Source organism: Enoplosus armatus, chromosome 18 (assembly GCF_043641665.1).
Source record: "Enoplosus armatus isolate fEnoArm2 chromosome 18, fEnoArm2.hap1, whole genome shotgun sequence".
NCBI lineage: Eukaryota > Metazoa > Chordata > Actinopteri > Centrarchiformes > Enoplosidae > Enoplosus > Enoplosus armatus.
Window position 1 is genome coordinate 19,790,056 of NC_092197.1, and position 27,109 is coordinate 19,817,164.

At 45.1% G+C, this 27,109-nt stretch overlaps 2 protein-coding genes across 4 annotated transcripts in view; one reads left to right on the forward strand and one right to left on the reverse strand.

Moving 5' to 3' along the window:
- Positions 1–17,794, forward strand: part of slc12a2 (solute carrier family 12 member 2) — a 46,506-nt gene extending 28,712 nt beyond the window's left edge. For 2 of the 3 annotated variants that reach the window (XM_070924706.1, XM_070924704.1), the window contains 14 exons: positions 1,243–1,398; positions 2,489–2,588; positions 3,474–3,585; positions 5,304–5,444; positions 5,963–6,069; positions 7,445–7,524; positions 8,332–8,475; positions 10,210–10,257; positions 11,459–11,581; positions 12,445–12,556; positions 14,342–14,428; positions 16,110–16,245; positions 16,451–16,518; positions 17,392–17,794. In XM_070924706.1, the coding sequence (XP_070780807.1) occupies positions 1,243–1,398; positions 2,489–2,588; positions 3,474–3,585; positions 5,304–5,444; positions 5,963–6,069; positions 7,445–7,524; positions 8,332–8,475; positions 10,210–10,257; positions 11,459–11,581; positions 12,445–12,556; positions 14,342–14,428; positions 16,110–16,245; positions 16,451–16,518; positions 17,392–17,527 (1,550 nt within the window). In that variant the 3' untranslated portion in view covers positions 17,528–17,794. The remainder of the gene's footprint in view (positions 1–1,242; positions 1,399–2,488; positions 2,589–3,473; positions 3,586–5,303; positions 5,445–5,962; positions 6,070–7,444; positions 7,525–8,331; positions 8,476–10,209; positions 10,258–11,458; positions 11,582–12,444; positions 12,557–14,341; positions 14,429–16,109; positions 16,246–16,450; positions 16,519–17,391) is intronic. The other variant, XM_070924707.1, reaches the window with a different exon arrangement.
- Positions 17,795–23,749: 5,955 nt separating this feature from the next.
- LOC139301798 (major intrinsically disordered NOTCH2-binding receptor 1-like) lies at positions 23,750–26,422 on the reverse strand. The gene is made up of 3 exons (XM_070925270.1): positions 26,276–26,422; positions 25,032–25,277; positions 23,750–23,950 (listed from the first exon to the last, which is right to left on the reverse strand). The coding sequence occupies exons 1-3, from the start codon at positions 26,420–26,422 to the stop codon at positions 23,750–23,752; spliced, it is 594 nt and encodes a 197-aa protein (XP_070781371.1).
- Positions 26,423–27,109: the final 687 nt, after the last annotated feature.

Genomic DNA, 27,109 nt, shown 5'->3' on the forward strand with positions numbered 1-27,109 from the left:
ACTCATCTCATTTTAGGTTGTGGCATCAGGATGTCAACGTTAATGAGACTACCACCACTCAAAACTGTTTCTGGCTTCGAGGCTAAGAAACGATGATTACAGATCTTAACTAAATCTTAACTAAAGTTTTTTACTTATTCATACTTTTAGCTATTTACAAAACTGAAAGCTAGGTTCAAACAAAAGGTTCAGAACTAGGTTTGATAATTATCCAGAGTGATGGATGCATTGTTTCTGGAAAGAGATGAGATTCCATTCACCTCCATTGTATTGGGGTGGAAGCAGAACTCTCCGTACCTATGGATTCCACTGTTGCTAAGTGAGAAAATATGTCAGTTGTTTGTAATTTGGGTGAACCGACCCATTTTAGACTGTAGTGGATAGCTGAATGAAATGCATATAGTTGATTTTCTTTCTTTATATTGAGTTCTATGCTTTTCCTCCCCCTCAATACCAAAGCTCTAGCAGAACTCCAGGTACAGATTCTCTATCTGCTTCTAATTCCTCCAAGCAGGTCATATAATTACATGGACTTAAATGGTACATGACTCAATTAGAGGCGAGCAGTAATGCAGACATTGACTAATGGATTTTTACTGCCTCTGCAACCATAATCTATAAATCCCATTTGGTGTTCTGGCCTCTTCAGGCCCAATCTCTCCCCACTCTCGGGGACCCATAAAAACCCCCCTGCATGGGGCTGAGAGGAACCGCACCGTCAATGTACCCTTTATGTCCTGTGGTTTGTTTTAGACTCTTGTCATTGTGTAACTACACACAGTCCGAATGTATCCCATCACTAAAATTTCACTAGTCTAGTTTCTGTGGTGCCCAGTAAACAAATATGGTCCCTAATAGCTGGTATAACCGTCTGGTCTCCAGTCTAACAGGCTGCTAACTCCCATTCTTTAACCCAAGCACATATCCAACTTCAACTTTAACTGTGTCCATGCTCTCTTAACAGCAACATTTACTATTTTTAAGACCATGTTAATGATGACTATTATTGGAACACGTTTCCTTTCATGGAGGATGGACCACCGTGTCTTTGACCAATCGGACTGCTGCTCAACATTAACATGGAGGGAATTCCCTCAGTTTCCCATAATTATAACATTTTGCAAACATTAAGATACCCATACAATATGTGACTAGCACTTTTGTTTGATGTTTTGAAATGCCCTTTGCCCCTTTTTTTTTTTTTTAGTGCAGTGTTGTAACTTGTTTTCATCGGCGCTGTAGGGTGGCGTCCCAGCTTCAAATACTACAACATGTGGGTTTCCCTTGCTGGAGCTGTCCTGTGCTGTGTGGTGATGTTTGTCATCAACTGGTGGGCCGCCCTCCTGACCAACGTCATCGTTCTGGGCCTTTTTATCTACGTCAGCTACAAGAAGCCGGGTGAGTTATTACGTATGAAATTGGCACAGCTTGGACAATGGGTTCATGACGACGTTTCTTGTTTCCAGCCATGTTTATACCCTCAGAATAACTTGCGCTAATAAAAAATAAATGCTATGATTACGGAAACATGATACACACGGTGACAGCTTCACTATGTAGCACGGTGAAACCGCTAGCCTAGCTTCACCGAAAGTGAAAAGCATGCACCAACAACGCCAAAAGCTCCAAAGTATTGGGAGTTATTTACGCAACTAATGTCAACAAATTTGAAAATAGTTTATTTAAAAACATTTTCATGTTTTTTTTGATAAATGACCATTTATTCATTGGTCCGTCACCTCCTGTGGAGTTTTGCCAGGTATGGTCACTTAGCATAGCAGGGGAGCATTAGCAAACGACCATTTTAGTTTTCAGAACCAAAGTTTTATTCCAAAAAGTCTTGCAAAAGTTGAACCAAAATGTCAACATCATCATCATCAGGCTGAAGATGTGCTATGAAATATTTTGATAATGAGCTAAATGTCCCACAAATCTACATGTTGTTTTATACACACCATCTAAGCTAGCTAGGTCCAGGAAGTATTTAGCCTAGCTTGACAAACGGCCATTTTAGTTTTCAGAACCAAAGTTTTATTCCAGAAAATCTTGCAAAAGTTAGGCTACTTTAGATGAACCAAAATGTCAACATCATCATCATCATCCTCATCCGGCTGAAGGTGTGCTATGAAATATTTTGATAATGAGCTAAATGTCCCACAAAATCTATATGTTGTTTTATACACACGATACTTGAATTATTATGTGAACATATCACACTGCTACATGATACTGTTGTTCCACCCCCCCACCCCCACCATCCCCCAACACCCATCCTTGCACCTCTTCAAACACAAAGCTGGCCTTGCAGCTCTGAACACACACTTGGGTGCACACTCAGTTTGACATGCAGCTACATACACATATGAGGCCTTCTCGATGCCTGTAACACCGCATGGGTCAGGCGGCCTTTGGCCCAGCGGGACGACCCGCAAACACACTTCCTAACTGCACTGTGTGTGTTTTCTGCCTGCATGCGTCCTCCCTCCAGATGTGAACTGGGGCTCATCGACCCAGGCTCTGACCTACCACCAGGCCCTGACCCACACTCTGCACCTCAGCGGCGTGGAGGACCATATCAAGAACTTCAGGTACCAAACCCCTACTAGCTTACTAAACACACCTGCGGTGAACCAGGCAGTGTTTTTCTGGAAGACCAGCAATGTTATCAGGCTGGATGGTCACTGCCTTATGGCCATGCACGCTATATTACATAGTAATCGGATCATTTGTCATGGACACATTTGGGTCAGTACTCCAAAAATGTTTTCGTTTTGGTACTTGGCCCCACAAACATTTGTGGGTAAGGTTTGTCAGAAGTGGCCGAAAGGTTATCAAGTTACGGCCCTACTGTCCAACACAGTTTAATCCAATATGGACGTTGGGTATATCATGATGTTGCAAACGCACACAAACATACCAGTACTATGTTAAAACTGATACAAACTTCAATAACTGGTGTTGTTAGTTGGCTTGGGGGGGGGGGGTCATTCTTTTGTATTATTTGTTTATATGTCCACCATGTTACATGTGCTCATTCTCATGTAGGGCAGTGGTGTGTTTTTTTTTTTTTTTTGGTGGTGGTAAAGTGACTTTGGACTGTTCCCATGGCAGCAAACCAATCAGGAGATTAAAAGACATCGGACGGCGTCTTCAGAGTGACTCGTGTGTTCCTCCTGAGCTCCCTCTTGTCTCCTCTCACCCTCCTCCATTAAATTCCCATGGCGCTTAACATATTTGCTTTGATGTGCGCTACTCTGCTGCTTTTTTTTTTTTTTTTTTTTTTCTCTTTTTGTCCCGTGCTAAGAAGACTAGAGGCCACGGTGAAGGTCAGAAGAAAAGGTCGCCGCAGATTTAAAAGCTAGTGCTGCTGTAAATGTCACGGGGCGAAAGACGAAAACTGCCGAATTGCTCCCAGATACAGTAAGAACCGTTAACTAATGTTGATGTTTTCTCTTGGACGTGTCGCATTGCAGACCCCAGTGTTTGGTGATGACTGGTTACCCCAACTCGCGTCCAGCTCTTTTGGACCTGGTCCACAGCTTCACCAAGAACGTAGGCCTCATGATCTGCGGTCACATTCGCACGGTGAGCACACACTCTGTTGTCGTTTATTCTTTTTGTGGTTATTAAGAAGATGTTCCAAAGACCCAACTCGCGCAAATATCGTAATATTAATGAGCGCTTGTAAATAAATACCGCAGATGTTTTGTTTTTTGTTGTTGAATGATGTCAACATGTTGACCCCATATCACACAGTCAACAGCAGTTAACATTATCATTGGGGACGTCTGCGTGAGTTGGAATGAACGAAGCTGTCGTCGACATTAACCCTTTGCGCTCCTGATACACCGGCTGTTGCACAGCTATTTAAAAAGCCAGATGGTGCCCCTACTGCAGCCACATCCGTCGCAAGAGCCTCGGCGAACTGTCTCTCCCACAAAGGCTGACGTCACTGACCAGCAACTGAATTGAAAGAGGGGCTTAGCTACACTATGCGGGCCCCTGGAGTGGGTTACACCAACTCTGTGTAAATCCATTACTTAGTGAGTCTGTAAAGTCCCCGCTAAGCTTCGAGTAAACGACTTCTTGGTGTCGAACTAGTGACTGAGTTAAATTGAGTTGCACATGTAACGAAACAGAGGGGCCGGCTTGGCTTGCACAGAGGTCAGTAATGTGTTGGACCCATTTGTAGAATTGGAGAGCGATGAATGTTATAACACGGGCCCACTACAGCATCACAACCCCCCCCCCCCCCCCCCGAAGATTACAGTTTTAAAGGAGTCGAATGATGCATTAATCTTACCGGTCAATCCTTTGTAAAGGTAGCCGTCGCCTTGTTTCATTTAAACGTGAATACGAGGTATATTTATAATTAATAATAATAATATTATAATTGACTAAACAATGTACATACAGCAAACTACCGAATACTGACATTTTGAAGGCATTTAAGTCACTTTTGGTCCAGTGAGCTCCTCCAGAGTTAAAGTATAGGTAGGCTTCACCTCTAGGACACCGAGGATCAAGTTATGTTCATCTTTTTATATATATATATTAGCCGATACGTTGATTCTCCTATCCAGGGTCTGTTTTGTGGAGTGTATCAGGGCCAACTTTAAACTGCTGCAACCAGCTACTGATCAATGTTTCCTCCTCTTGCTCAGAGTGAATTCATTGTTTATTCATTGGAAGCGAATTGTCCCCCCTTTTTTTTTTTTCTAACATCACTGCAGTTGCGTCATGTCTTACCTCTCTCTGAGTCAGCTCAGAGCTCAGAAGTGAGCACAGTGGGGATACAGTGGATGTGTTTGTTCCACTCCCGTGTACGCGGTGTAAAAGCCCTTTTTACAAATCCCCTGACGGGCATAACCGCTTCACAATGGAAAGGCCATTCTGATTGGATGAATGCAGGCTCTATGCGGCCCAGCAGCTCTCTGGCTCTGTGGAACACGCCGTATTCCACAAGTGGCCCTCTGATCTGCCCTCCTGCCTGCTTCTATTGCTTCCATTAGGACTGGGGGAGAGTTAAACGGTGTAAACATTCCCAGCTAATGGCATTACAGTTTCCTGGCTGAAGAGGTAGCTTTAGGAGCTCTTTTCTTCAGAAATAAACAAAGTCCCTAATGAGGAGATTCAGAGCACAACTTGTGTCTGTGATCACAATCTGATTTTAAATGAAGCGTTTTGTGACGTCCGACCTCGCAAATGTGGACTGGAATTGTCCATATAGTCATTTAATCGGTTCCAAACTTTATTAGTTAGTTATATTTGCTGTGTGTGTGTGTGTGTGCGCCTCCCCACAGGGCTACAGAAGGCCAAACTTCAAAGATCTGGCCACGGACCAGGCCCGGTACCAGCGCTGGCTGCTGAAGAATGAGACCAAGGCCTTCTACACACCGGTGTTCGCTGAGGACATGAGGCAGGGCACGCAGTACCTGCTCCAGGTGGGAAAACGGCACCGCCACAATGGCGCTAATGTATTCGGCCTCTGTTGCTCTCGAGGATACCACTGAATAAACGGCAAACAGCTGTACTGAGTTAACAGTCTACGTGCAGAGGCTAATACCCAGGAAGCACTGTTTTTACATGTATATTAATTATATAGTTTCATTTTTAGCAAACGTTACTCAAACCGGAGGAAAACGTGCATTTGTTGGGGACTATTTTAAGCGGCGGATTAATCCACATGTGGGGCTCTAGTGAGTATTTGGGGGCAGCAGGACAGTGTGTGTGTGGGATTGAGTCAAAATAAACTACAGAGTGTGTGTTCATGGTAGCAAAGGAACATGTCCTTAACTCTAAATAATGTGTTTTAACATCTTCAGTTTTATAACTATGAATATTTAGTGATGTCATGGCGCGATTTTCTTCTCTGATAACTAGCCTGAAAGTGAAGCAAATGAATCTAGTAAGAATTGGCGGATTTTTAAAAAAAAAACTTTAATTTCCTCCTCCCCTCAAGGCTGCTGGCTTGGGTCGCCTCAAGCCGAACACCCTGGTGCTGGGCTTCAAGAACGACTGGAGGGACGGCGACATGATGAACGTGGAGACTTACATCAGTATGATCCAGTAAGTAGAGGCCCGAGTGTCTCCAGTCACGTTGTTCTAATGCATAGCTTGTGACAGTTGAGAGGGAAACAGTCGCTCGTTTGTTTTATTTTTATTTTTTTTTCACCGGAAATTAGACTTGAAAAGGTCGAGTCATCCGTGGACTAGACATAAATGTCATTACTCGCTGTCTTTTAAAGTCGAATAACGGTAGCTGTGAGGAGAAATGCCATGATGTTGCGCCACTGGCTGCTTTGAGGAGCGCTGTGCTCATGATGATTGGTTAATATCAAGAGCATTTGACCCTAAGATGTCAGATATACAGTGTATATTCCTGCCTACCATGTTTGATTGAAAGAGCTTCTTAGCTTAAAAAAAAGTAAAATCATTTTCTGGTGCATGAATACTGAATGAAGACTTTCTTTTGATAGTAACACTTGTGGGCAGCCGGGTGGAGTGCAGGGAAGCACCCCCAGACTCTTTGAAAAGCAATGTTAGCAATGTTAGTTAAGTTAGAGTGTGCTATTACATTCCTTTTCAAAGTCTGAGTAACAGAGTGCTGCAGGAGTGAGTCCTACTTCTGGCGATTCCATTTACGCTTCAAAAATCCTAAAAGTGGCGTTCATTCAATCATTATCTCGCTGAACAAAACCTGTGAGTATCATGAACTTTTTGTTTTGCCACAGAGCTTATTTCCTGCAATAATCCAAAATTCCCATTTGGCTTTTAGTCGAGGGGAACCAGGGCGATGCTAACTTCCGGGTTGGCCTACAAAAATACGTCATCCCTGCAACAACTCTATAGGCCTATAGGCGGTAGGCAGCAGGACTCCTCATACTGTGTTTATTAGTTCAGTGTCGACGTCTGGCGGTCTAAGGTTTGTATATAATCTGCTGCCATTAAAATGACTGAAACAAACACGAATAGATGAATGATTTAGTCCTCCCAGACACACAGTACAGTAGGAGCTGGTACTTGTGTTAACACAGGAGTACAGTGTTGGTCCATGTGAACCCCCCCCCACCACCACCCCCCACCCCCCACCCGCCTTGCTGAAACCTAATTCAGTCATGTGAGACTGTGACTGAAGGACTTAAGCTGAATGAGTTCCCGATTGTAAAGTGTGGGGATTATGGCATTAGAGCTGAAGGTCAGAGATGGTTCAGCGCCACAATATTAAAATCGCAGCTAATACACTCAGCAATGTTCCCTTTTTTCCTTTCCGTCCAGCGAGTGGCCGTGGCAGCGCACCCACTCCGAGGTTCAACCTGCGTTTGTTGTTTGCGGTTCTTAATAGTCCGTGTCTTTGCGACGATGAGCACGTCTTCAGTCTGTCCGCCGCTGGTGTGAATCTTTTATTTATGTGTTTGTTTGTTTTGTTTTTTTCCCCTCTCAGCGATGCCTTCGACTTCCAGTTCGGTTCCGTTATTCTGCGCCTGAAAGAGGGACTGGATGTGTCCCATATCCAAGGACAAGGTATCAAACACATGCAGCGTGGCAGAATGTGAAAAAATTCAGACGCTACACTCACTACAAATTATGAAGAATAACTCTATACAACCATAAGTACAATATATTAACCTACCATCCACCAGCTCATGAACTCGGAGCTTTCAGAAACACCACCCCATTTAAAGGCACCGTTGATCAGCTGACGTTATCAAGCAAGATCCAGATCCAGTGCCAGATCCAGATCCAGCGAGCCAACCTTAGCTTACATTATCACCAGCAAAATACTATCTGACTGGATCTGTCAGTTCACTAAGCTTTGCCAAATTACTTCACCAGCTAACGTGATCCATGCTACTGACTGATGTATCATGACGAGCGGTGTTTTTAGCCGGCAATAAATGGTTTAACGGTACAAAGCAAAGGTGCATAGCTAACGAAGGCAAGGGGGCGCGGACAACTAGCTAACTGTAACCTGAGCGAAAGGTAAGGTGAGCCAGCTAGCTGTAACTTAGCTACACGGCATGGACCTGGCGTCACTTGCAAAACGTATCACGGAGCCACTGGTCCAAATAAAATGTAGGAACATTACAGATAGCGACGTCATTCTAAACATGATTGCAACGTCACTGTTTTCGTTCATGTAACGGCCACCGGTGTCCTTAATTACAAGGACATAGGCCCTTTAATTGTATTGTTTTTTTGTTTTTTCTCACCCTCACACTCTTTATAATATTCAAGACGAAAAGAACCACAATATTATTTAAAGAGTACAGTCCAGACCTTATTCTTATTCCTTCCGTCTGTCTGTCCCCTCGTCCCATTTCCTCCCAGACGACTTGCTGTCCTCCCAGGAGAAGTCCTCGGGGATGAAAGACGTGATCGTGTCCATAGACACCAGCAAGGACTCTGACGCCGATTCCTCCAAGCCATCCTCCAAGGCCACCAGCCTGCAGAACAGTCCGGCCATACAGAAAGGTCAGCCCGCCTTTTAATATTCCCAATCTACCCAATCTTGCCGTGATCCAGCAGGGAAATGTATGAACGTTAGATGCATATCTTCTTTATATACCATAAAAAATCTTATCTTATGTATGCATTATTTAGGCTTTGTGTGTGTGTTTTTATGTTCCTCAAATACCACTTCATTCTTCCTTCAGAGGAAGGCCTTTCATCCAGGAAATCAGTTTAACACCATTCCACCACTCTCAGAGATCCCTCTTAATCCATCAATAGCTTTCCTTATTCTGCCTCCACACACGCACGCACGCACGCACGCACGCACGCACACACACACACACACACACACACACACACTGCCCTGACAGGAAGTCACCTCGGTCACCCATGACCCCGGTAGTCCCACTGGGCCCAGTTTGTTAGTCCACAGATGTCTCGGGCCGCTGTGTGTGTGTGATATCTCTCTCTCTCTCACACACTCACACACACACACACACACACACACACACACACACACACACACACACACAACCAGTGTAATGTATAAGTGCCACCCACACAAACTCTGAGCAAGCAAACAAGGGAATGGTTCCCAGATTGTGGGAACTGCAGTACCAAACATTCCCAACTGCAGCCTGCGCTCTTCGGCCTCGTCCGGTCCGGATCCACGAAGGCTGATGGAGTGACTGACATTTATTGCTGTTAAACTGGGTCAAGCTTTCCACATATGAACGACGAAGCCCTTCAATTTGCTGTTGATGTCGTTTGTCAGCGTAAACTCCCACAGTTACTCCATGTTCACCTGCTGTCACACAAACATTTCCACCGCACCAAATCCATCAATACAACAACATTGTTGTGTCTCTGATTCTGTTCTAATCCACTTTTTTTTTCTTTTTTTTTTATTCTAATTGCGTCTACATGTTTTGTGTAACGCGAGGGATGACGCATCTTTGTAGGCCAGTCCGGAAGTTAGTGCCACCCAGGTCCGACAACCTCTGTGGTCTCATTTAGCCGCTTGTTAGCAACCGCCTTTTCTTTTTTTTTTTTTTTTTTTTAAGACGCGCAAAAGCTTCAAAATTCACGAGCATCAAACCCATTCAAAAAGCCCGCTGACTTCCAGACGAGGGAACCGGAAGTGTAAAAATGCCGACTCCTTTCCGGGTTTTGGGACTTGTTCCTGCAGCACTCTGTTATTGAGGGGACACTGGTGAAGGTATGCCCGGATTTGGGTTAATCCCCTCAGTCCCCGGGCCGGAGCTCCGACCCGTGCCACCATTGAGGCAGAATCCTCGCCCCCAGTTCCCCCGACACTTTGCGGACTTCATTTTCCAGCGTGGATCGCCCTCCTCGCTGTGCGTGAGATCTTCATTTTAATCCAAGCGTAGTCTCAGTGGAGAATTCAGAATGGCCAGTAACTAGAGGGTCCTGGCTCGGAGCTGCTGGGTTTTTTTTATTGTTCGGGTCGGGTCTGAGAGATTTCCAGAAATCGGGGGGGGGGAGAGAAAAAAAAACAGGTTGAGCTCTCTGCCAGTGGAAAGGCTTCAAGCAAAGGTTCTTGTTTTTCCCCCATGAGTGCCAGCCTGTTAGCATGGCGCCCGCCGCTAACTGTTGGACCACTGTCGTTGACTTTTGATGCTGTACGTTGTGCTGCCGTAACATTTCACCTCAATTATGACATTTTTTTTTTAACATTTCTTTCTTTTTTGTTTTGTTTTCTCTCCTTTTTTTTTTTTGTCTCGCATTTCCCAGATGACGACGACGATGGCAAAGCTACAACTCAGCCCCTGTTGAAAAAAGGCAGGAGATCCACTTTATCGGGTTGCCTTAGAACCTTTCTCTGCTTTCTTTCTTTCTTGCTTTTCTTAAAAAAAAAAAAAAGTCTTTCTCCGTCTCTTTTTCGCCGTCCTTTGTGTGCTCCTTTCCTCACGCTCTCCTTTCTCTTTCTATCACCTCATCTTTCACGGCAGATTTTGAAATGCCTCTCGTATTAACATACCGTCCTGCACCCTGCTGTCTCTGTCTTTCGTCTCCCCCACTCCCCTCGTCCGTCCCCGTGTTTCTGGCCCGCTAGCTACTTTGGCTTTGGGGGAATAATATTTTGTCTTTTCCTCCCTTTCTCCTGCTCTCCTGTTAACGGCCTCCGGCTTGTAGCTCGAGCCCCAGCCTCTGAAGCTGTCCTGTGTGTGATCGTGCCTTTAACTCAATCCAAGTCTTGAGTATTTAATGTTGCGTGAGCGCGTGCCAACATTTCAATTTCCTCCAAAAGTGTCTTCGGTCTCTCTTGCCTGCTGCTTCTTGTCTGCCTGGAGGTGACCGTTTTTGTCCGGAGCTTTCTCTTTTCCAGGATGAAAACTGCTCTCCTGTTTTCATGTTTCCGGCCCCCGTCTAACTCCTGAACCTCCTCACAGCTTCTCTCCCTGTTTTCTTTTGCTGTTTGGTATTGACGGTGTTTCCCCCCCTGTGTTCACGAAGCCAAAATTAAAGTAATCATCCCAGACTTTAGAAAAAAAATGCTTCCTGGGAACTTTTTGAAAGAGAAAAATGAAAATCACGATGTTACGATGATAGAGAAATCGTCCATCTGCAAGACCCTAAGATCCACAATTCTAAAAGCTACACACACAAAAAAAATGTACAGGGGGAAACACTGATCGCAACTGTAGCGCTGAGGTTTGATGGGTTGTTGTGGTTTTACTAGAATTGTGTAACATGTTTTTAAATGCTCACCATCACAAGTCCCACTGTCATTCAAACTCAAGGCAACGTCATCCTACAGACACACCGAACAGTTAACGGTCCACAGGGCCGAAACGCCACATAGGTCTGCCCACAACTGACGAATCCAAACCCCACACACACACACACACGTTAGTCCACCTGGGATGTTTCTGGACTCCCCAACAGGCCAACAAATGCTAGTAATTACAGTTTTATGTAGCCATCTAAATGAGCTTTTTCTGGGTTTGTTTGTGTGTGTGTTTGGCATCCGTCCTCGCAGACAAGAAGAGCCCGACCATGCCGCTGAATGTGTCTGACCAGAGGCTGCTGGAGGCCAGCCAGCAGTTCCGGAAGAAACAAGGGAAGGGCACAGTGGACGTCTGGTGGCTGTTTGATGACGGCGGTGAGTCTGGGAGAAAGAAATATGTCTTAGTTATCGCCTACACCCAGCAGATCAAACGCTGGGAGCGGCAGTATGAGGACCAAGAACAGTCACAACATATATTTGGTGTACTGCCCCCTGAAATGTATGAATTTATTATGACTTCTGTATCTTTTATACAGAAACAGAAAGTAGTTTTGGAAAAACTTTGTCTCTTAAAAAAAGAATACCGTTGTAAAACTTAAAGATGTAAAGATTCTATTAAATGCACAGGGGCCTTGCACGTAAACATGATGCACGTAAACGTATTAAAAAAAACAAGTAGTAGTAGTTTTTAGCTAAGCGCTGTCAGCAGGACAACACGGAGGATGCTCCAAATGGCAAATGGATCCGCAGCTGTCGGAAAGAACAACTCCACCAGCGGTGTGTTCGCCGGTGGAGCTGACAGAGCCAATATGTTCATGTGACTCATTCTGTATTGGCAGTAAAAAAAAAAAAAGATGTGAACAAGGCCAGAGGCGCGACGCCGCGACATGTGACACTTGTAGTCTGGCTCATCATCATCATCATGTCAGCCTCTTCGCTGTTGACAGCAGGGACGCTGACACTCTTTTGGTGCAGGCAAAACTGTTTTTTGGAGCACAGCGAGCTGCTGCTTATAGCTGCTTTTATGACAATTTATTAGGGTTGTAACGATTTCAACGGTACGAATGAGAATCTAACGTTATGATACGCAGACGGCCCGATTCTAAAGTTACAAACCGGTCGACTGAAGCTTTGATGCTTATTCTGCACAGCGTCTCCACTCTTGTAAAAAAAAAAAAAAGGGTTAAAGGTCAACGCGAGACTCTGGTGTCATGAGAGTAACTTTGTCCCCCGTCCAGGTCTGACCCTGCTGATCCCCTACCTACTGACCAACAAGAAGAGGTGGAAGGACTGCAAGATCCGCGTCTTCATTGGAGGCAAGATCAACCGGATTGACCATGACCGCCGGGCGTAAGTACCGCACGCGCTCTCTCCCCATCCAGTGTGCCAAAGTGGCGCTTTGATTAATGTCCTCGGCGCAGACGTAACACTGCGTAAAATGGCTGATTTATCTCTGCGTGACAAGTGGTTCAAACCGTGGCCGAGCTTTGATACGAGCCTCTCAACTGAGTTCCGAGTCGCAAAATCGTCTTTTGTAAGCATCAAAATGCAAAACTAAAGGAAATGATGCTCATGTAGTGGCGAGGTCTGCTTTTCAAGACTCGAGTGTGGTGCGTTCAAGGACTCCCTGATGACTTCGCTTAGGCAAGAAGTAAAGGCAACTAAATGTCCAAACTGATTAGTATCAAAGTTCGTATTAAAGGAAAAGTTGAGCAGTCAGCAGTAGCAGTCAGTTTGAGCTTCTAGAAGCTGCTTTCTTACCGAGAGTGAGATGAGAATATCGCTCATGTCTGTGCGCTTAAGTCCGGACCTGGAGTCAGGATGCGCTTAGCTTAGCTTAGCATAAAGACTGGACGCAGAGGGGAAACGGCTCAGCATCTGACTCTAGCCTGTTTCATGAAATGTCGAACTATTCTTTCTACCTTTTTTATGACAGAATCCGTTTTGTTTTGAAGCACAAAGGCAGCTCTCACCCTCTGCTGCTCTCACTGTCACCCCCCCCCATCTCTCTCTGTCTCTCATTGTCCCCTACAGCTGCCTCCTACCTCCTTTTGTTGGATAAAATTAGCTTGGTGCTAGCAGCCCAAGCCTTTTATCTCGGTGTGCGAGCACACGGCGCTCCATGTGCACTTTGAAATCCCCTTTGTGTTTTGTTTACTGTAAAGCTACAGAGTGGACATTTCAACAGATATCTGACACTTCAACGTCTCCCCGTCAAACTTGCATTGGCTCGCACAACACTTGTTTTGTACCACCAACAGTTTGCAGTATGCGTTTGTTGAAATAGATTTGATAAAGATATCTAGACACTACATTGTCTGCGCCAAGGACGTCAACCAAACGGTCACTTCGGAACGGCCAATTTCAGATTTGAAAGCTTTTTGACTGTAGAGGTACCTGCACGTGTGTCTTCTTTGAATTCATTCGGTTCACATTACGCAAAAAAGAAACGTTACTTACCGACGCCCCGAGTTCTATGGATACACTGTAAAGACAAGAGGGGGGGGGGGGGGGAACAAAACCAAATCTGCACACTGAAAGTGTCTGTCTGCTGGGAACAAAGGTCGATGAGAGCGCTGAGACTGAACCAGAACAGTAAAGCTGCGGGGCCGTGCAACCAACCAAAACAATGAGCTGCAAGTCGCTATAAAGCTTCAAAGAGTTGAAGGGGGGGGGGGGGGGGGGGGAGGAGCTGGGGGTAATTCTATCTCCAATCGACGAGCAACACTTTAAATTGCACAAGGTCTTTTGACTGATTTGTTTCTATAAAAATATTGAAAATGCATTTGAAACCAGGAACGGGACAGTGGTACAAAAACAACATAAAGCCCTCCATATGGGACAGATGAGGCTTTCAAGCACTCTGCTTCTTTTGAAGTTGAAGCTAAAGGAAATTACTCTCATAACACTGAATGCCACGGTGCTCCCAGTAAAGCCCATCCTACCTGCCTCCGCCCTCCCCAGCAACTCCCCAGTTCAAACGGAGCTATTTAAAGCAGCTTCCCCTGGCCTTCAGGATGACTCAGCGCCGTTATCTCTGTCCACAGCTCCGTGGATTGAAAAAGTCTCGCCAACTGGTTTCCAGTATTCACCCTAAAGCTCTTTGTTTTTTCTTCTTCTTCTTCTTCCTTGCAGGATGGCCACTCTGCTGAGCAAGTTCAGGATAGACTTCTCGGACATCAACGTGCTGGGAGACATAAACACCAAGCCCAAGAAGGAGCAGTAAGTCTTCCTCCGTTAACCTCCATAGAGCAAATCTTTAGCTACCTGGGGAGTCACATTGGGGGCACTGGAATTAGTGCTGTGGAAATTTAGATTTATACTAAGTGCATCAAGACCACAGCATGGAGGAAGTTTTGAGTTTCCATTCATCTGGCAGCAGCAGGAAATTAGGAATGACAGTGTGTCTCTAATACAGGCCCTGCTGGGGTTAGCAATTACACCAGTTATATTAGCCGACTTATCGGCAAGTGAAAACTAAAGTAAATGTCCATTATCATCCTCACCGCATTCTCTACGTCTACGTTTACCTATGGTGGGTCAGAGTTGAGCCTGGAAGTGGCCCTGCGAGATTTAATGGAGGTCTACAGGAAGGCGCTTTTTCACAACAGGGTTAAAAGTGTGGATTTGTGTCCAGCACACTCGCCATCTCTCCAGATCTCAGCAATGAAGCATGTAGGTAAAATGTTATTGTAACCAGCGGAGCGCTGCAGGGACGACGTAGTTTTCGTAGGCCAACCCGGAAGTTAGCGTCGCCCTGGTTCCCCTCGACTAAAAACCAATGGGACTTTTCCATGGGATTTTGGATTATTGCAGTAAATGATGTCTGTGGCAAAACGTTTATGACACTTACACATTTCGTTCAGCGAGATAATCTTCACCAATCGACACCACTTTTATGACTTTTGAAGCGTAAACGGAATTGCCAGAAGTAAAAAAAAAAAAAAAAAAAAAAAAAAGCTAACGTTATAGGCTATAAAGGAACTACAGCGCGGTCGCGTGACTTCAGCGTCACCACCGCTGAGCTTCACTTTTAAAGAGAATATAGAGAGATATAGATATACAGACAGATAGATGTAGAGTATAAACACAACCAGTGAGGAGATGACTTTCCGAGTTCGGCGTGAAGACGTTTAATGTAATCGTCTCATTTAGCCGCTTGTTAGCAACCGCCTACCGGGGGGGGTATCTGCTGACGTATTTTAATGTTGTAGAACAAAACGTTGAAACCTCTTCAGCTTGTGTTTTAACCACAGACCTTATTTCTAAACAAAAACCCGCCGACCCATTGATGGAATTACACAGAAACCCCTTTTGTTGTACAGAATCTATAGATGTCCCAGTGTCCTATCAAAGATTCTGATCACCCATGTCTAAATCATTGCCCTGCTTTGCTGTTCTGACACCGCGTCCGCGTGAAGATAATCAACATGCAAAGCAATCGAAAAACCAACGCTGATTTTCGCGACTTCGATTTTTTAATCTCGTCCACTATATGAATGTTTAAGTACAGTGTTTCACAGCTGTCATCAGCCGGCAATGAATACACGATGAGAGACGGATGAGTCCATGGCCAGAGAGCCAGTGGAAGAGGGGGTCACTGCCTCCCTCATGTGGTCTGTCTGTGTAAAGGCATGACATTAGTAGAATGCTGGCTGCAGAACCTGCCACAATCTTAGTTGACGTTTCAGTTTGCTTTGAACAGATAATGATGGGGAAATCCATATGGTAGGACTTTTTTTTTAGAAGTGACTTGATGACATAAAGACAAATCTGCAGTTTGCAGATCAACTTCCTGCTGCGACTTCCTACATTACGGGACCTTTTTAAGTCTGAGTGTTTAAGGTTTCATGGTGTTGTTGCCTGGCTTGTATAACCACGAAGCTGCTGTTTTGTTGCGTAGCGTGGCGTCCTTTGAGGAGATGATCGAGCCGTATCGGCTGAAGGAAGACGACATGGAGCAGGAGGCCGCTGAGAGGCTGAAGAACAGCGAACCCTGGAGGATCACCGACAACGAGCTGGAGCTGTACCGCGCCAAGGTCACCGCTACTCACTTCGCTGCACACACTGCATCATTACACATATCGTTGCATCTTCCAAACACCTTTGTTTGGGCACGAGGACCTTTAACCGCTCCTATAATCGGTCGGAAACAGCGTGGCACTGCGAGCTTGTGATGATTGTCTGGTAAGCTGATACCTGAATGTTTGAACCTGCGTTTCTCTTGTTTGTTTTGCTCTCCAGACTAATCGCCAGATCAGACTCAACGAGCTGCTGAAGGAGCACTCGAGCACAGCCAACCTCATCGTCATGTAAGCTGCTGTGTGTGTGTGTGTGTGTGTGTCACATCAGCCAGTTCTTCACAAGTCTTTTTCTCATTTGAACACGTCGATCGTACCCGCTGAGTTAACGCGAGAGTGTTTTGAGGGCCTCACGTAGCAGCTGAAGGCCACGTCGACACCACCGCTCCCTCGGCGGTAAAGACTCCGCGTTCCGGAGATTTGTAGAGACATCTGACGAGACGGGATGAAAAACACATTTGCGTAAGATGTAAGGGCACGTGGAAATGGGACTAAATGGGGACCGTTGCCCTAAGCGCACATTCCGGGTAGATTACCGCGTGTCGTCCATGGAGTTGTCGCCGTTTACCTGCCGATCTTTTGAGCTGGAGATTAAAATGGCGGTGACCACGGCAACTTTCCAGAGCAGTGAAGTCCACTCTCATAGTATTAAAAAAAAAAAAAAAAAAAACCCTCTGCTCAGTGCTTTCATGTCTGATAATCCTTCAAAGCCACGAATCTATCATGCAAAGTGGATTCTAATTGAATCTTATTCCATCTTCTCACTGCACCTCTGATTTATGGCTTATGGACCTGATTCATGAATTATTTAATGTTTTTATAGGAAAAGAAAAGAGGCGTTTTGAACATATTTACACGGATTTCGCACATAATAAAATAACAATTCGCACAGGGACGCAGGATTGGAACGCCCCCGTCATTGGAGAAAAAGACACTTCATACCTTTTTAATTCAATTCCTTCCAAGTGTTCTCTAAATGTATTTCATGAGTCTGGACGGTAAGGTATCAAAAAAAAAAAAAAAAGTTTGGCATCAGTAGCCCTGGTATCGTATATTAGCGCCGTTAATGACCCCCTTCATCTTGCTCCCTCTTCCTCTGTGCAGGAGTCTGCCGCTGGCCAGGAAGGGCGCGGTGTCCAGCGCCCTGTACATGGCCTGGCTGGAGGTGCTGTCCAAGGACCTGCCGCCCATCCTGCTGGTGCGCGGCAACCACCAGAGTGTCCTCACTTTCTACTCTTAGACACACACACACACCCGGAGAAGAAGAAGAAGAAGAAGAAGAAGAAGAAAAACCAACAAAAACAAATCCACGTTTTTAAGTCATCCACTTCTGCCTTCTGAGGGCAGATACCACATACACACATACCGGTTCCAGTCCAAACCTCAAGGTGCACCGTATACACACACACACACACACACACACACACACACTCTCCAGAGACGGTAGAAAACACAGCCACTGATGGAAAGCAATGCTGGTAATGTGAAATAAAGATAAAGGAAGTGATTTATTGTTTTGAGATGTGTAAAAGCCCTACAAGAGATGGAGGAATGTCAGGGTCGGGGTTGTCGGGGGGGAGGTGGGGGGGGGGGTGGTTGTAAGGTTGTCCACTCTGCTCCTTTTTATTTCTATTTATTCCAAGATGTCCGGGGTGTTTGCGTCTAAATTCCTTTCTGTCGGAGTTGATTTTCTCTCAGGCTCTCCCGAAAGCAGTTAGTGCACAATGTCCACGTCGTTCTCATGACATGGAAATCTCTCGATGTCACACTTGTTGAGTTAAATTGGACCAGCTGTTGTGTTTGCAATGCAGCAATAATCGCCCCCCACCCCCCTGTAGTTTTTTTTTTTTTCTTCCTTTTTTTAAAAAATATATATATATATTGATAGAGAACCATGCAGAATGCTTTGCAACACCTTCTAAAGCCTTATGGATGTGCCTTCCAGTTGAATCAGATGAAATAATTATAATCTCTATCCAGATTGACAATATTACCTATTATATTGGTGGTTAATAGTTTTAGTTTTATTGAGTTTTAAATGTGATTCCTTCTTAGTTGGAGCATTGTATTTATGCGAGTGGATTGCATGGATTTAATGAAGGGTGTCCACTGATTGCATGAAGACTTTCTCTGTCACTTCTCTTTTACTCTACTACCCTAATCGACATGTTTTTTTTGTTGTTTTTATTATTATTATTATTATTATTATTATTATTTTTGGGTGTTTTTTTTTTCTTTTGTAATTCACTTTTGAGTCTTCCTTCTTTTTAAAGCTGTTGAATATTTTCCGATAGAGCGTCAGCTGTCCGACACGAGACACAATCGTATCTTTTAGGCGCAGTGCCTAGGGAAGAAAGAAAGAAAGAAAGAAAGAAAAGTTTATTGTGGGTCTTTAGATTTAAGATCTAGTTGTTGTTGTTTTGTTTTGGGGTTTGTTTGTTTTTTTGGCAGAAAAAGATGTGAACCTAGTTTTCCATTGGCCATGTCAGGTGGAGGGGGGGGGGGAAAGGAGAAAAAGACTATCTCTCTCTCATGTAGCTGCTGATCGACTAAATTTAAGTCTTTATTTCAATGAAGTTTTGTGTTTGTTTTTTTCCTGTGTCCACATGTGTACGGCTCTCCTCCTGTAAAGAAACTGCTCTACCACGACAAGCTAGTTTTAAAAAAAAAAAACCTTGCCTTAATGCTAGAACTAACGATTGTCACGAGTTCCCTTTCTCTTATAAGCCATACTGGCTGGACGGTTTGTGGGTGAACGCAGATGGCGATCCATTAGCGAGACACGTTAGGAGTGTAGTGTTTCAGCACAATTGTCTTCTGTACTGTATATGCGTCTTCTTTTTTTCTTCCCATAGTCCACCTGCATTAGTCTGTTACATTGCTTGCTGTAGGGCCCCCGCGTGTTGCTGGTGAAGTGGCCAATCGAACAAGGTGGCAGCATATTCCACGTTGCCAGCGTTTGGCGCCGCAGTAGACGCGATGCTGTCCGGCTGCCTTGTCGTGTCTGGGCCCCTCCCCTTCCCCCCCCCCCCCATTCCCGCAAAAGCCTGGATCGGGCCGAGGGAAGCAAACGACGCGCGAGCTTCACACTGGAAGACTTGCTGGCGGGAAGAATGTGACATTTAGATTGTATCGAGGCTGAGTGGAGATATACCTCTATGCATATGAGCTTGTGTTGCGCAATTGTAATAAAAAGTCCATCGCTCCTTCATGTGAAAGGGTCCTACTCGCCTCAGTTCATTTAAAGGGGGCACTTTAGGCACGCCCCTTTACCTTCACACTAATCATTTCCTTCAAGTACACCTGGATTGTAGTCTTTTTTTTTTTTTCTTTTTAAAGGGGTACCATGGTTCCAAGAAAAGCCACGTGCAGACCATTTCACAGTTTTAGACGCTCGACGTTCTGAATCGTCCGAATATTTGACGTAGCTGCTTTCTGCGGTTGCGGAGCGACAACCGTTCCATTCAGTTCCATTCATTCTAAAGGTGTGTGTCCAGACCGAATGCAGAGTTACATTTTTGCTGTAAGTTAGCTAGCTAGCTTACGGCAAAGGTCTGCGCAGCCATTTAAGGCGAATAAACACGGATGACATGAGGCCAACATTTGTGTTCGGTCTGAGCGCACCTTAAGGTTATGTGGTGCCTGCATTAATGTACTATTCGCACACATTGCATTGAATCCCATTGAATCCCATTGAAACGGTGGCCAACATAAGAGGCAGGGTGCCGGTTTTCCCGCTGTCTAGCTAATGTTAACAATCGCCAGGGAGTTTGGACCTGAACTGCAACACAATTTCAGAAGAAATGGTCTATCACGGCGACCGGGGGTTACGGTTGTAGAAATTACAAATTGCCACCAAGCTAACGGAATAAAACAGGGTTCTCTTTAACTTGTAATGTACTCCCACCCCAGAAACAAGCACGTTTTTAGCATTTAGCTTGTTTACCTGTCATGTTCTCAGTCCTTTTTTATTTTATTTTTTTTACTGTATGCAATTCCAAACGAGGAATGTGACCGCGATTGTCGGGTTAGTTGAACGAACGAACACTACCGCTGGGAGCCGGCAGCCTCACTGTGCCGCCAGCGCTCATACAGCTGCGCCCCATCACTCATCGTCACGCCTTGGCCCCCCCCCCCCCCTGTACAGTATGTAGGCCCGGACTTTGATATACATATGTACTGTATGTATGTGTGCGTGTGATGTGGGGAGAGGCTGTTATGAGTGTATATATATACATATATATATATATATATATATATATATATATATATATATATATATATATATATATATATATATATGCACATTTAGTACATACACATTAACTATACACACACACACTCATGCTCACCAGTGTATTAAATATGTACGTTCCAAGTATGTGAAAACGCATGTACTGGGTGAGGAACCTTTTTGAAAACTTTGAAGGCACAGTCAAAAGACGACCCCCGGGTCAAGTTATGGTGCGCAATGGCGCCCCCCCCCCCTTCCCCCAAATGTCAACATATCATCCCAGATATTTAAACCCACTCAAAAATGTTGGTGGGCACTAAAATGGCCGGGATTGGACTGGATTTAGTTGCGTGTACTGAATGTAAAAATGGCGAAACGAGGTCTACGTGACCAAAACTACTTCCTCTTGAAAGTCACCCGACAACACTAAATTACTGCAGTGCCACTTTAATCGGCAGAGGCCTCTCAAAGTCGGTACAAATTGGTAAAATACAAGTAACTGCTAAAACAATATGCTATGACTATATATATATATATAGATATAGATATATATCACAAACCTGTGCTTTTTTGCTAAATTTGTTCGTAGCATGCGTTTGGGACGGCGCAGGTTTCAAAATATCGGCGAGCTCAAAGGAGATTCTGACATTTGGGGAGGGGGCGCTATTTTGCCCGCTAACAAAATCCAGGGGAGTGTATCTTTTCAACTCCGTTCATTGTACCGCTGTGAAGCGCTCACTCTCCCTTACTGTTACAGAGCAACACCATTACAAACAAGAAAACGGGTTACTCTATATTTGTATATTAAAGAATATATATATATGTATGCCTATATATATACACATATATAAATGTATCAGTCCGACGTGGAGGGGGATCTTTTGTCTTCGATATGTCACATAAAATGGAACAAAAAGACCTCCTCCTCCAACATTTTACAACCAAATAATAGTGTTTGTGTGTGTTTTCTTCATTTATATCCTGATAGCTAGATGATTCTAAACAATACTACTGTGTTCTACTGAAGAAACCAAATGTTACCTGTACTCACATGTCAGCCACGATGTCATCATTTTTACATCTCCTAATCGTATGTATTTTATTTTTAATTTTTTGCCAAAGCCCCTCTTCTTCTCCAGTCCCCCCCCCCCCACCCCCGCCATGTCGAGCCATGATGATCGACGGCGGGTGTAAAGAATAAATCATGAACTGGTCGTTGTATATCTCATGGCGGTCGGCCTCTTGTCCACACTGCAAACCTAAACTAACCTGTAAATACACTTCGTAGTCTCATGGAGTAAATTAAGGGAGGTGGATAATTCTGTTAATTTCCAACATGGAGAAAGCTATTTATTTTAGTTTAGCATCTTTTTTTGAAACCTCCACTGTTGGGGGGGGTGGGTGGGTGGGGGGGGGTGGAGTGGTTGTGTAGTGTTTTGTCTTCAATACATTGGTTTTGGTTGTAAGTTAATTTGCATGTTGATTTTATTTTTATTTTTATTTTCTTCTTTTCATTTTGTTGCCTTCTTTGATTTCAGCAAATTGTCTTCTCTTCTCTTTTCGAGTCTGTATTTCTATCTTTTCGATGCCTTTTTTTCGAAGAAGCGACACGACGACAAAAGCAGATCAAACCTGTTTTCTCCCGCTGTCACGCAAACGTGGATGGAATCGAACCCAGCCGGTTGAAGCAGTAATGTTTTGATACACTGTACTGTTAACAGTCACAGATATGCTTTTTCTAACATTTTAACATTTATGATTACCAATACTTTGTACATCTTTATTGCAATAAATAAATCAAATGAAATTGGTTACAGTTGAGGTCTCCTTTTTTTTGTGACTGAATAGGTGGGGAAGGGTACAAGTGGTGGAGAAACAGAGGTGGTTACAATATGTTTAAAGCTACTAAGCGATGTGGTTGTAATAACTAATTTTGACCGTTGCCTGTCGCTAACAATATTTAATTGAAAGGCTCCTTTAAGAAAAAAAATGTGTCTTTAAGCACCCGCCCCCCTTTGTATTCAGTTTTAAAAAAAAAAAAACTGGACCAGGTCTGAATCAAACAACCAATCAGGGGCTTACCAGGCGTTTACTATATATTTAGCTTTTGTTCGCATACCGCATCCTACATGCTACATTTTGACCAAATCAGTGCGTACTGCTAGCTAACCCTGATTGGTTGTTTGATTCAGACCTGGTCCAGTCTAAATACAAAGGGGGCGGGTGCTCACAGACACATTTTTTTTTTTTTTAAAGCAGCACTTTAATTAGATATTGTTAGTGACATTCGATGGTCAAAATGAGTTATTTCAATCAAAACTATAATTCAATGATGTTGCCTTCTGCAGCTTTAATGTCACATTTTTTCAATGGAAAGTGCAAACATTGAAGATAATGGGCTAAAGAAATATATTGCGTCCTCGACTGCTCTCAACCTCCGTACGTACTTAAGGCTTAACGGTAACCTAGCACCTTAAAAGCGGGGGTCTCACTGCCCTCATTGGTTGAACGTTCCAAGTCCATTTCAGCGTCGTGCTGGATGCGGTTGAGCCTGGTCAGACGTGTGCTCTGTCGCACCTGCGATCACACCCAACGGCGACATCTCGGTGTACCCGGACTACACCTGTACACGTCGCTGTGAGAAGTTAGCAAGCGCTAGATTTTCAGGCCACTGGAACGTTTTAATGATTACGTTTGCTCACGTCGTCGCAGCCATGGTGGTTGCTGGTGGTTCATTCTTCCAACTAGGCCCCACGTTCTATGTTCAAATGTCGATTTTCTGAAAGCAGTGAAGCCAAATCCAAGCTCTAAGGCATCCCTTTATAAAAACCTACTGGTGATCATCACTGATGCTACGTCCATGTTTCATAAACCCTCTGGATCGGAGTTTCTACTGATACGGGAGTCAGTATAACATGGTGGAAAAGGCCTAAATAGTCCTCAACTGCAACCCCTTTTTTTTTCTCCATTGGTCATCCGTCTATTTCCAACATTTCCATTCTCGCCAGGCTGCCATAAAAGATTTTGCTCTGGATATCCGTGGTCCCCGGAGAGTGTGCAGCAGCCGTGTGACCGAAATACGTCCATCACTGACTGTTGACTCCAGTCCGTTTTCTAGCTGTAATTCTCTGTCAAAACAAAACAAGAACGGAAACAAATACGTGACCACCACTTACGAAGGGGCAAGGTCCTAATAGCCGTACTACGCAATGACAATGTCCTCATCGATCAGTCTTTCTTCTGTAGAACCACAATCGGCACTATGATAACAATAAGCGCCGCGCAGACAGACAAAGCGACGGCGGAAAGAATCACGCAAAGTCTCTTTCTTTTGTGCTCCGCCTCTTTCTTCTTCAGCAAAGAGTCAAATCCTGGCGTGTAGAGGTCCTCGAGCCAGAAGTCCAAGTCTTTGGGAGTCGTCTCTTCCTCCTGCAAAGAAGATCACAATGGGCTGTTTGTCGTCTCGTGGCCAAAACTGCAATCTAGAATCCGCTTCGCCACGAGTCACCGCAACCCTCAATCAACCCCCCCTCCCCTCCCCTCAGATTGCTGGTGAATGCAATGGAAAGGAGTGAGTGAATGGTCCAATTAAAATGGAACAGTGGGTGGCAGTGCTGCATCGTTATGTCCAAATACAAACCAAGTTAATCACAGCAAGCGGGGAAAGAATCCAACCGCTGCCGATGGAATTCTTAGTTCTCAGGCTCCCTCCAGCAACACTCAAGAACAACCGGGCACTGGTTAACCCTTGACCGAAATATAATGTATACACCAAGAATATAGAATTAGAAATAGATTCCGAAATAGATTACAGCCAACTGATACCAAAAAGAACAGCCTGCCATCAGATTAAAGTCCAACACCACATGGGCAGCGCGCAGTGAGACAAAGCAGCTTTCAAAGGTAGCCGAGTGTCGGCTGTAATTCACCGGTTGCGCCCCCCCACCTAAGCGGACAGGTCCTGTCTCGTAAGGAAAGGGGGAAAAGGAAGCGGGACATACATAGATGATTAAACTGAGAAAATTGAGGGGAAACGTGAGCCAGTAAAATACAAATAGATCAGCTGATGTCCAAACAGGGCGGGAGTAAGTTGTTACGAGACAAAGTTTCGCCGTTGGAGCCACCGTTGGCCCTCCACCCACAAGCCAACCACTACTCCCACTGCTTTGCCAGAACACTACCTGGCCCCCGGTAGGCCCCTGGTTGCCCGTGTGTCAGTTAGTTTGTGGTCATTTGATATGAACATAGCTATATTTAGGAATATGTGTCATGTGAGCTAAAGTAATTCAAGTAAAGGCAAAAGTACTTTGCTGTTGATGTACTGTAAATCAAATCACCAAAGAGGGTGTGACGTGCGGTGGAACCTGGAGTTTTTGGGACCCCTGGGGGTCAGTTTGTAATTCAGCCTTGAGTCCATGAGGCAGTGACTCAGTATCTTAAAGTAATAAGTGGTTTTCAGAGTGTGAAGGCAGAGTGGCACCAACAAATCCACTTCCTCCCCACAAATTACCTTTAAATAATCTGCAAGGTGGCTGTGGATGGTTTGCGTGTCATACTCCTTGACCGTCCAGGAAGGCTTGGACTTCTTGGGGGCTTCCGCCGCTTCCATCAGTCTTGCGTCCGTGTACAGGGGGTTCCGTTTAATGTTGGATTTCAGGGTGACCGGAGTGATGTGCTTCTCCAGGTATCTGTCCACGAACACCACGGGGGTGCCCTCCGGGGACGGAGAAGACCTGCTGCCGCCGCCTGGCTCCCTCTGTGGAGAAGAGTGAGACGGGGGTTTGAATTCTCGCCTCGCACACTTTGTGTAGACAGAGTGGAGACACTGGAGGCGTTTAGGGGGGCGTGTTGGGGTGCAGCGGTTAGCACTATCGCACGGGAGGGGTTCGATCTCCCGGCACCTCCATCGCCAAACGGTGTGTGTGAATGAGACCCAGCTGCGCAGCACAATCCATTTACCACTTGTGGCCTAAATTGACACTTTTATGCTCCTATTCTCATCTTACTTGACTTTTGCCGAACGAGTTTGTGATAACTCCCACACTTAAAGACTGCAGCCTTGCTTTTAACAACGGGATTATATTGTTTATTTTATATTAGGTACTTCGTTCATGGTTCTGATGACGTTGCTGTGATGAAGAGTTGGACACCCTCGTAGCAGGACGGATGAACCCAGAGTTAGTCAGTTGATATCCACTTTAGGGATACATGGTTATCTAGGACTAGCCAGGCAACCCAAAGAGGGACTACAGACCACATTTAACTGGCTTTGTGATACAGGCCCCCTCGTGTGGCAGAGTCAACATTGTGCTTTAGTTGTAAAACTCAAATCACCAGGGTCTAAGGATAGGTGTAGGTCCCGGAGGACGAACCTTTCGATTTTGGACTTTATTCACTTTACTTGACTTCACAGCTCTGAGGTCAGCCCTCCCTCTGTTGTTCCTTCCCTGCTCACGAAAAAGTCCGGATTCTTGATCAAACATTAGACCATGCTCCTGTCCCCCCTTTTGCCTGATGAATACTGAATGCCGCCCTGCCCCGTTCTCCTGTTTCAAGCCACTATCCCTACACGAGCTCCACACTGTGGTGATGACGATGATGATGATGATCTCTGCCAGAGAGAGATCAGACTAAACGCGCTTCATAAGTAATGTATTTGAGGAATAATATTTTCAGGAACCAAAAAAATACAGTTATTTATCCACATCAAAGGGGAGGGACAAGACAAAGAGACGAACGCACACAGTCCTGTACCTGGGAGTAGACCCTGTTCTGCCAGTGTCTCTGACTGGACATGACTGCCCCGACCTGGAACATGCCGTGCGTGGCCGGCAGCATCCCGACATCCAGCTGGAGGAACTTCTCCGGGTGGTTGTTGTTGGGCAGAACGGAGATGTCCATCCTGGCTCCGTCTCCGTCTCTTGCTGGCTGGGTGCGCAACACGCTCGCTACAAACCTGCAAGCTCTGTAATAATTCATGAGGAGCAAATATATTCATGAGCCTGTATCACTTGCAGGTGTGTGTAACCCAACCCGCCGATTACGAGCCCGGACGCTGACGCCCGGGAACCGACGGGGCCACTGGAGAGGGAGAAAGAGCGGGACGTGGGGGCCGAGGGCCCGCCGAGTTCACGTAAAGAGCTACATCCACACCGAAAGTCACCTGAGCGCTGTGTTGCCTGAAAACATTTACTCAAGTACTACAAGTGTGAGATACCCGGCCTTCACTTGAGCACTTCCACTCCACTGCAGTTCAGAGAGGAACGTTGCACGTTTTTTTTTTACTACACTCCAATGTCTTTGACAGCTTTAGCTACGAGCTACATGCTACTTCATTGTGTTTTGTACGCGAAACAGTCCTCACATGAAACGATGACGTTGCAGTCGCCAGTCGACTCGTGAATGAATCGGCTAAGTGTTTCAGCGTCGGGTGGGCTTCCTCACAGATGAGACTACCAAACACTGCGACGCCTAGCCGATTCCTTTACGAGTCGACTGGCGACTGTACGTCATCGTTTCAGGGGGTTTTCTCGAGCTTCTCGCGCGTGGGGATTTGCTCGTTGACCCTTTTTTTTTTTAGTGTTTTCG

What these genes read in the sequence shown, in the direction of transcription:
- LOC139301798 (XM_070925270.1), bottom strand. Translation starts at nt 26,422, where the DNA reads ATGGACATCTCCGTTCTGCCCAACAACAACCACCCGGAGAAGTTCCTC. An exon ending in AGAACAGGGTCTACTCCCAG is followed by an intron (nt 25,278 to 26,275) that starts GTACAGGACTGT and finishes TCTTCTCCACAG; the next exon opens with AGGGAGCCAGGCGGCGGCAG. An exon ending in ACCTTGCAGATTATTTAAAG is followed by an intron (nt 23,951 to 25,031) that starts GTAATTTGTGGG and finishes TCTTCTTTGCAG; the next exon opens with GAGGAAGAGACGACTCCCAA.